Below are 10,578 nucleotides of genomic sequence, written 5' to 3' on the forward strand. Positions count from 1 at the left end.
AAGAATTTCATAACAAGGCGGTTTTGTTGTAGACCTGAACGATTTATGTCCGCTGTCATTATCTTCAACCTTCAACCATTTTACATTTTATTTGGCTGTATTGTGTCGTGAGGTATAGACGCGTAATATTGTAGTGCAGTGAAGTGAATTTTCCCAAATAATTACATGGCTTCAAGTCAGTGATAGTTTGAAATCGTCATGTCTGATTCGGAGGCCAGTAATTACTCCGGGAGCGGTTCGGAGGCTGGTAGCGTGGTGTCGAACCGTTCCAGGCGGAGTGCCGCGTCAAATAGGTCTGCGAAGTCTCGCTCGGTGTCCCGTTCTCGGTCCCGCTCGGGGAGCCGCACACCGAGCCGGAGCCCTAGCCGCTCGCGCTCCCGCTCCCGGTCGCCTTCGCGTTCACGATCGCGCTCGCGATCCCGCTCACGATCCCGCTCACGATCAAGGTAAAGCCATAATTTTAGTAGCTGTTCTATCTTCCTAATACGTCCTACATTTTGTAAGTGTAATTCTGTACTCCTTTTATTTGTGCTGCAACGTTACTTGCCACGCACTGATGCAGATCTACAATCTAACTACAAGTTTAAATTAGATTAGACGGATTAGACCTAATTATAATGTTTATGTTACAGGAGTAGGTCTGCCGGGTCTGGAGGCAGTCGTAACCGAGACAACGAGGCCAAGGAGGCTTCTGGTGATGAAGAAGTTGAGGTCAGTTTTAGAAACCCTTCTATAAAAATGTTTGCATACAGTGGTGGCATTTGGCAGAAGAAATATTCAAAAAACTAAACTGGGAAGAAAGACGAAAAGGCATCAAGATAAACAACAAATATTTATCAAATCTCCGATTTGCTGATGACCTGGTAATATTAGCCCACAGTGCAACGGAGCTCAGTATACTTCTGAGGGAACTAAATTCACAAAGCCAACAAGCAGGTTTAGAAATGAATGAGGAAAAAACGAAAGTTATGACCAACTCAAAAAAAGTTACTATACAAATAGAGAGTACATCATTGGAATACGTTGACGAGTATATATATCTTGGAAAACAGGTATCATTCACAGACTGCACATACAAGGAAATAACAAGAAGAATTGGACAGACATGGAAGAAGTACTGGTCTATGAAAGATATATTCAAGAAGAAAATACCAATGAAACTAAAAAAACTAGCCTTTGACTCATGCATTCTACCCTGTCTCACGTATGGTAGTCAAACATGGTCACTCACAGGAGATATCATCAAACGAATTCAAGTATGTCAACGGTCAATGGAGAGAAGTGTCCTTAACATTATGTTATCAAACAGAGTTAGAAACACAGAGATTAGAAGAAGAACAAAATTTATAGATGCGGCGATACATATACTGAAACAAAAATACAATTGGGCAGGGCACATAGCGAGGATGAAAAATAACAGATGGACAAAAACAGCAACAAATTGGAATCCAAAGATTGGTAAGAGAAAAAAAGGCAAACCAAAAACAAGATGGGAAAAAAAAACTGGAAAGAAATGGCAACAGACAGACAAAAATGGAAAAAAATGTTGGACAAATACTTAAATATAATAGAAAAAGGCGATTCGGAAGAGGCCTAGGTCAAAAAGACCTTACGAATATGCATATGGAAGAAACATACAATAAATATTAATAATTGTTACATAAAGTCAACAGTTCGTATAATAAAGGCTTTAATAATAATAATAAAATAACAGTGGTGGCATTGTTGATAAAAATTAAGGGAGCTATTTTCACAATAGCTCTTGTATAAAGTGCATTTGTATTGTATTGTAGTTCGGGCGATTTTCCGCAACTCAACGACTGGCGCCTATTTTGCGTGACATGGGGGAGTAGGCTATCTGAGGAATCCTATCAAACCTTTGATGTTGAGTAGAACCTCGGGGAGGTCTCTCGGGGATCCGAGATGTTTTGCCCTGTATTAGGCCACTCCGCTGCATTCCAGCACCATGTGAGAGGCTGTTTCTTCTGTCTCCATGCATCCTCTGCATAGGGGACTGTCTGTGATACCTGTTATAAAAAGATGTTTGTTAAATAGTCCATGACCTGTTATGACACTGGTTACCATGCTCAGTACTTTTTGGTTAAAACGATAAAATTAAGATAAACCTTTCTTTGGTGGTTTATTCAATTTTGTCTTCTTAAATTAGCTAGTTATGATCATCATTGAACAAATCTAACCTAACTTGACATGATTTTAAGCCAACTAAGAGAATAGTTTCTCTATATTGTATATTTTCAACAACTAATTCCTTGTAATTCTAGGATGAGGAAGAGCCAGAAGGCGAGGACCTGGTGGACTCAGAAGAGTATGACGAAGATGAAGAGGAGGCGCGGCACAGGAAGAAGCGGAAGAAAGACAGTCGCTATGGAGGCTTCATCATTGATGAGGCTGAGGTAACTTTCTCCTGTTATTGCTGTAAGCAATCCCTAATCTAAGGGTTGGCTACATTTGTGCAACTTATAGTACATCATCATCATAATTACTCATAATAACGTAATTAGTGAAACGTAGTTCATGTCCCATTTTTTTTTTTTTTTTGTAAAATTTATTGCATAATGATTACCAATGTATGATGCAAGCAACCCTAAGTATGTTAAAAATTGTTTTTGACCAAAACTGGAGTTTTGCCAAAACTTAAAACGAACATTCGACCGAAACCAAACCTTTTGACGGAAACATGATTTTTCATAGTGCAACTTTATTGCACTACAAAAGAAATAATTACCATTTAGTTGAGTGCCAATGAAGTTGTTTGCAAATATATTTATTGCAATAAACATTCATTCATTCATTCATTCATTTATTTATTTCTATAACAATATGATATTGTGTTAAAAAAATCATACAAACTATGTATTAGCACATAAATAATAGCGGGACATGTCAAGAAATAAAATTCCAAAAATAAACTTGAAACAAAAAACAAAAACAAAGTACAGATAAAGTAGGTAATAAAAATGTCATCATTCATGTGTACCTATATGTAAAGTTACATAAGATAATTTTGTGAAAACAGTTTAATTTGCAAATATCTCGTCACTACTGTAAAAGCACCCCCTCAATAAAAATATCTTCAAGTGGTTATTAAATATTAGATAGTTGGTTAAAAATTCGAATGGCTTGGTATCTTACACTATGCCTTGCTACTTGTTGTTTAGGACAGAAGAAGTGCTTTATGTTTTTTGTTCGTGTTTGAAAGCGCAACTCCTGCTCCGCGGAAGACTCAAAATTAGCAATATTTTTCACAAAGTCAGTCATCAAAACGAGCACGTATAACGAAGGAGCTGTCAAGATACCCAACCTTGAGAAGTGATCACGGCAAGATGCCCATTGTGGTATGCGCATTATTGTTCGGATTGCTCTTTTTTGTACTATCATGGCTCTATTTATATTGTATTTGAAGCTGTTTCCCCAAAGTTTGATGCTGTACCTTAAACATAAGAGTCCACAAACTTATGATTCTACATATAAACCACATCATTACATTTCAGCCATTTTTTTTTAATTAATACAAAAATAATTTTCAAAACATACCAAGTTTGGCCTCCTCCAGATTCCAGATACGATATGGCTGCTTTTTTTTGTACAATATACCACAAATGATACCTCATACCCTCATATCTAACCCCAAGAAAGCAATTTTGATAATAATTCATATCTAACTCCAAGAAAGCAATTTTGTTTTGACCTCTAGTATGCGTCTGCCAAACAACAGGACAACAAACGGCGGTTAAAATCATCCTAAAGAATTTCAAATATTGATTGCCGAGTGGCCAAGCGAGACAATTCATAAATCTGCTTCTCTCTTTGTAGGTAGATGACGAAGTTGAAGAAGATGACGAATGGGAAGAGGGAGCCCAGGAGATGGGCATCGTCGGCAATGAGGTGGACGAGATGGGGCCCACGGCCCGGGAGATAGAAGGCCGGCGTCGCGGCACCAACCTCTGGGACACGCAGAAGGCCGAGAAGATTGAGGAGTACTTCCGGAACAAGTATGCTGATGAATCCGTTGCGTTGAGGCACTTCGGTGAAGGTGGTGAGGAAATGTCCGATGAAATCACACAGCAAACTCTCTTACCGGGCATTAAAGACCCCAATCTCTGGATGGTCAAATGCAGAATCGGAGAGGAAAAGGCTACAGTGTTACTTTTAATGAGAAAGTTCATCGCTTATCAGTTTTCTGAAGAACCATTCCAAATTAAATCCGTTGTTGCTCCAGAAGGTGTGAAAGGGTATATTTACATTGAGGCGTACAAGCAAACTCACGTAAAATCGCTTATTACTAATGTGGGGACGCTCAGGATGGGTATTTGGAAGCAGGACATGGTTCCCATTAAGGAAATGACAGATGTTTTGAGAGTAGTGAAAGAACAGTCTGGATTGAAATCCAAGCAATGGGTGAGGTTGAAGAGAGGTTTATATAAAGATGATATAGCTCAGGTAGACTATGTGGATCTGGCTCAGAACCAAGTGCATCTAAAGCTGCTTCCTAGGATAGACTACACTAGATTAAGAGGTGCTTTAAGAACAGTTCAGAGCGAGAGTGAAGCGGCAAAACGTAAGAAGAAGAAACGCCCCGCTGCCAAACCATTCGACCCTGAAGCCATCAGAGCTATCGGTGGCGAAGTCACATCTGACGGCGACTTCTTACTCTTTGAAGGCAACAGATACTCTAGAAAAGGTTTCCTTTATAAAAACTTTACTATGTCAGCCATATTGGCTGAAGGTGTTAAGCCGACTTTGATGGAATTGGAAAGGTTTGAGGAACAGCCGGAGGGAATAGATATTGAGCTTGCAGCGCCCGCCAAAGATGATCCAACAAGTCTGCACTCTTTCTCTATGGGTGACAATGTCGAAGTGTGCTCTGGTGATCTGGCTAACCTGCAGGCCAGGATTATAGCTATAGATGGTTCTATGATCACCGTCATGCCCAAACACGACGCTTTGAAAGACCCTCTCGTCTTCAAACCTAATGAGTTAAGAAAGTATTTTAAACAGGGTGACCATGTAAAGGTTTTAGCCGGTCGATATGAAGGCGATACCGGTCTTATCGTCAGAGTGGAGCCTCATAGAGTCGTATTAGTCTCTGATTTGACCATGCACGAGCTGGAAGTGTTGCCCAGAGATCTCCAACTATGCTCAGATATGGCAACCGGTGTAGATTCCCTCGGACAGTTCCAATGGGGCGATATGGTACAATTAGATCCACAGACCGTCGGAGTCATAGTTCGACTGGAAAAGGAGAATTTCCATGTCCTAGGCATGCAAGGGAAAGTGATCGAATGTAAGCCCCAAGCTTTACAGAAACGACGCGAGAACCGCTTCACGAAAGCGTTAGATTCCGAGCAGAATACGATACAGAAGAAAGATATAGTCAAAGTTATCGACGGACCGCACGCGGGGCGCAACGGGGAGATTAAACATCTGTACAGAAACTTCGCTTTTCTGCAGTCGAGAATGTACTTAGACAACGGCGGCATATTCGTGTGTAAGACTCGACATCTTCAGCTGGCCGGGGGGAATAAGAATCCCTCGGCGGCGAACCAACTGTCGCTCGGCTTTATGTCTCCTCGCATACAATCTCCGATGCATCCTTCCGGCCGAGGCGGGGCCACGCCTCGAGGCCGAGGCCGCGGGGCCGGGCGAGGCGGAGGCGCCACTAGAGACAGGGAACTCATCGGACAGACTATCAAAATCACCGGAGGACCTTACAAAGGCAACGTCGGGATCGTCAAAGACGCCACAGGAAGCACGGCCAGGGTCGAACTCCACTCCGCCTGCCAAACCATCTCCGTCGACCGGAGTCACATCGCGAACGTCGGAGCTCCATCCAAGGACGGGTCCTCGTCGTTCTACAGCCGCACTCCCGGACGGACGCCGACGGCCGCCGGCGCCGCCACGCCCACGTACCGCGACACCGGCATCAAGACCCCCATGCACGGCTCCCAGACGCCCATATACGACGTCGGGAACCGCACGCCGCACTACGGCTCGGCCACGCCGTCGCACGACGGGTCCCGCACGCCGGCGCACGGCGCGTGGGACCCGGCGGCGGCCGCGACCCCGGCCCGGCCGGACTTCGACTACGGCCTCGACGAGTCGCCGGCCTCGTACCCGGCGCCGTACGCCGCGGGGCCGTTCACGCCGCAGACCCCGGGCACGATGTACGGCTCGGACCACAGCTACAGCCCGTACCAGCCGTCGCCGTCCCCGGCGGGGTACGCGGCGGGGTACCTGGGCACGCCGTCCCCGGCCGGGTACTCGCCGAGGAGCCCGTTCGCCGGGGAGGCGGGCGGAGACTGGCATACTACAGAGGTGAGTGGGATTTACAATTTTATATTTCTACGAAAATGTATTATAACATATTAAGATTTTTTGTGTAAAAAAAAAAACGATAAAATATGCAATCCCCTGATCTTGTGACCCTCGACTAGTTTCGCCGTGAAAATTTTCCGCTCCCAATGTATGATCGATTTTCCAAGATTTTTCCCCATAGGAGCCACAGACCATTTCATAGCAATAGCGAGCAGTATAAAATGCAAATTCCATTTTTAAAAATGCATTTATTGTCTATGTCTATGTATAGTGCTACTGTTGCACCCTCACTGACATTTTATCATTACCGGTTTTCAACCCAGAAAAAAACCGATAATCCTTGTCCTCTTTGCTCGTCACTATTTAAAAAGTAAAAATTAAAAATGGCGAGTGATGCGTGTGCGAGAGATTACTTAAAATACTTTTTACAACTAACATTATTAATATTCATAAAATGTTTAATTACTGAAATAATAAAATCGTTTTGATTAAATCACGTTTTCGTAAATAATAATATTCAATCACGCACACATGTAATCACATCACATGTTATTAAGTTTTTAAATAACAGTTTTCGTAAATAATAATGTATAAAAAAATTAAAATAGTGAAAGTTTAAACTTGTGTGATTCAGTATTAATTCCCTGTTCTATAAAAAAGACTTAAATGTATAACCAACCTTTTATTCGCAGGTGGAAGTTCGAATCCGCGGCTCAGAAGACGACGGTCTGGCCGGTCTCGCCGGTCAGACCGGCGTGGTCCGCGGTCTGTCCGGGGCCATGTGCGCGGTCTACTTGCCCAGGGAAGACCGCGTTGTCAATGTTCCCGGGGCTTTACTGGAGCCAGTAGTACCCGCGTCTGGAGAAAGAGTCAAGGTAGGCCGACATGCTAAAAGGCTAAGACTAAAAATACCACCAATTCGAAGATTCCATCCCATCGCATCTTTAAAAAAAAGACAACGTAAATAATTTTGACCCTTTTTATTTGTGCCATCTTCAACCAAAAGGGTACTTATTGTCGCTTGTCAGTAAGGCGCTATTTCCATATAGCATCAATTAGAAATCAACCTTATCAACTGGTTGAAAACTTCACATTTTATTTATTTAAACCTTTGACACATAGTATTAGTCATAGGATTAGTTGTGTGTTGACACATAGTAAGACCGGCCAAGTGCGAGTCGGACTCGCGTTCCAAGGGTTCCGTACATAACACAATTTAAACAATGTATTTTTTATGTGAAACGTGAGTGTCTTAAAAAAAACCCGTAGGGTCGGATCAAAAACTAAGTAATTAAGTCCGACTCACGCTTGACTGCACATTTCTAATAGGTTTTCCTGTGATCTGTAGGTAAAGAGCTATATTGTGGATTTTTTTCAAAATTTTAGACCCAGTAGTTTCAGAGATAAAGGGGGGAATGGTCATTTTTGCCTATTTTCTTGAATTACTTCTAAATTGTTTATCCTAAAATTATAAAAAAAAATCTATTTGAGATTCAAACAATGAGCTCTTTTATTTGATATGTAACACGATATAGTTTGAAAAACTTTATTTTTTAATTTTCTCATTTACCCCCCAAAAGTGGCCCCATGTTTAAAATTCATTTGTTTACGTTACATTTCCGTCTTTGGGTCACAAACTTACGTATGTATACCAAACTACAACTTAATTGGTCCAGTAGTTTCTGAGAAAATAGGCTTTGACAGACGGACAGACAGACAGACGCACGAGTGATCCTATAAGGGTTCCGTTTTTTTCTTTTGCGGTACGGAACCCTAAAAAGACAAAAAATATTTTGACCCTTTTTATTTACCAAACCACAAAGTTAGTCAAAAGATTGTATACCTTATTGCCCTTATTGACCAACAAGCCCCCAACACTGTAGCAATCTAGATGTCAACTCTATCTAGGGCTATCAATCACATAGGCGTAACTTATAACATTATGTAATATTACAGGTGGTGGCCGGCGAAGAGCGCGAAGCCGTCGGACAACTCATCAGTATCGAGAACCAAGAAGGCGTCGTCAAATTCGGCACTGACGACATCAAGATCATGCAGCTACGCCATCTATGCAAGATGAGCACCGCGTAAACACCCTGTATAACTTCAGGACAACTTGTATAATTTTGTCTAGGGCACTCGGTATCGAGAAACAGGGCGTGGTCAAATTCGGCACCGACGACATCAAGATCATGCAGCTACGCCATCTCTGCAAGATGAGCACCGCGTAAACACCCTGTATAACTTCAGGACAACTTGTATAATTTTGTCTAGGGCACTCGGTATCGAGAAACAGGACGTGGTCAAATTCGGCACCGACGACATCAAGATCATGCAGCTACGCCATCTCTGCAAGATGAGCACCGCGTAAACACACTGTATAACTTCAGGACAACTTGTATAATTTTGTCTTGGGCACTCGGTATCGAGAAACAGGGCGTGGTCAAATTCTGCACCGACGACATCAAGATCATGCATCTACGCCATCTCTGCAAGATGAGCACCGCGTAAACACCCTGTATAACTTCAGGACATCCTGTATAATTCTGTCTAGGGCACTCAGTATCGAGAAACAAGGTATGGTCAAGTTCGGAACCGCCATCAAGATCATGCAGCTACGCCATCTCTGCAAGAGCACCGCATAAACAACCTGTATAACTTCAGGACATTCTGTATAACTTGAGGACATCCTGTATAATTCTGCTGAGAACCCGACATACACCTTGCATGAATCGACAGAATGCAGCCTGTTTATTCCAGCGGCTAGAGAAATACGATTGATAATTTAAGAAACCTTGTATGATTATTCCAATATCGCAATGCACGAGGTTGATTTAATACTTGTCTGTCGCCGCGCCATTCTCAACGTGTGCTCCTCGGAGGCCTAGGGCTCCGCAAAGCCTTTGTAGGAAATCCAGCTCTTCTATGTATGGCTAGTCTTTGGCTATGGAAAATCTTTAATTTGGGGCTCCGTCAAATATTTCGCTTTTCAAAAGGGCTCCGTCACCAAAAAAGTTCAAGAGCGGCGTATTAAATACTTATGCCGAGGACCTAGCACTGGTATCAAGACACCTTTTGCTCGAATTTAAACTATCGTGAGACATATTAACTTAACTAACTTAACACCTTTTGCTTTTGAGAATCCTTCATGCGCTGTTTTGAAATCCGTTTATTTTATTTGTTAAGAGCAGTCTTATTTTGTGAGATGTATCCAGCTATAGAAAGTGCTAATTATGTCTAGAAACTTTTATGAAATAAGTAATTAGCCTTAAGAAATTATTATTATTTCGTTTCCAATGCATTTCCATTGTTCTTCTCATCTTTAGTTAATCTTGATAGATCTGTATTCCAATGAGGAATATTATATTTTTGATGACGTCAAATCATTTTATGGTTACGAACATACTTCTTGAACCAAGATGTCATTCGTCACAACATGTTTTATTATAATCCCATTGGTCCCATAATAAAAGTTGCTCACTATGACATCCCGTATACATACAAAGTGTAACGCACCGGGAATTATAGAGACCAAATCAGAGTTGACAAAGACCTTCCAGTCAGATTATAATTTATTATCGACGGACATGACATCGTTAAGCATGTGCCAGGCGGCAGACAACCACAGTTTCTGCAACATGACGTTGGTAGAAAAACAGTGGTTTTAAGCCATGTAGCAAGTGGTTGAAAACAAATTCTGCATGACCTTTAAACGCCCTTGGTAGACAGGCGTGCTCTGCCAACCAATGGCAGAAGCAGTGGTTTAAAATCGTCTCGCTTCTACCAAGGTCATGTTGCAGAAAATGTGGGTGTCTGCCGTTTGGCACATGCTTTATTAATCTAAGCTTAAACTTCCGTGGAAGTAGTTATGAAATTAAGATGTTATTTATTTACTGAATAAATGATTGACATCAAAGGTTGTTTTATTTTTACTCATATTTTCTATTACTTACCTATTTTTTTTTTGATATAGCAGTCAAACGAGCAGACTTGATGGTAAGCGGTTACCGTGGACACCCCTCAGGCCACAACACCAGAGGGGTCGTAAGTGCGTTGCCGGATTTAACCCTTAAATGCATATTGTTGCCAAATGTATACAAAGCAATAATGATACATAATTAATTATAATACGTTTAATGCATTAATGATATTACATTAATTAGTTTAATCATGCATTCAAGGGGTATTTAATCTACGCAATATTTTTATTTATAAAAATTAAAATGTCGGAAAATTTGAAAA

General features: G+C 41.7%; 1 protein-coding gene across 1 annotated transcript; it reads left to right on the plus strand.

The window, feature by feature from the left end:
- Positions 1 to 67: 67 nt before the first annotated feature.
- Positions 68 to 10,159, plus strand: LOC134740807 (transcription elongation factor SPT5). Its single transcript, XM_063673428.1, has 6 exons — positions 68 to 446; positions 633 to 711; positions 2,283 to 2,414; positions 3,835 to 6,336; positions 7,029 to 7,211; positions 8,293 to 10,159. The coding sequence occupies exons 1-6, from the start codon at positions 199 to 201 to the stop codon at positions 8,425 to 8,427; spliced, it is 3,279 nt and encodes a 1,092-aa protein (XP_063529498.1). The 5' UTR covers positions 68 to 198; the 3' UTR covers positions 8,428 to 10,159.
- Positions 10,160 to 10,578: the final 419 nt, after the last annotated feature.

This window comes from Cydia strobilella, chromosome 4, assembly GCF_947568885.1.
Source record: "Cydia strobilella chromosome 4, ilCydStro3.1, whole genome shotgun sequence".
Classification (NCBI taxonomy): Eukaryota; Metazoa; Arthropoda; class Insecta; order Lepidoptera; family Tortricidae; genus Cydia; species Cydia strobilella.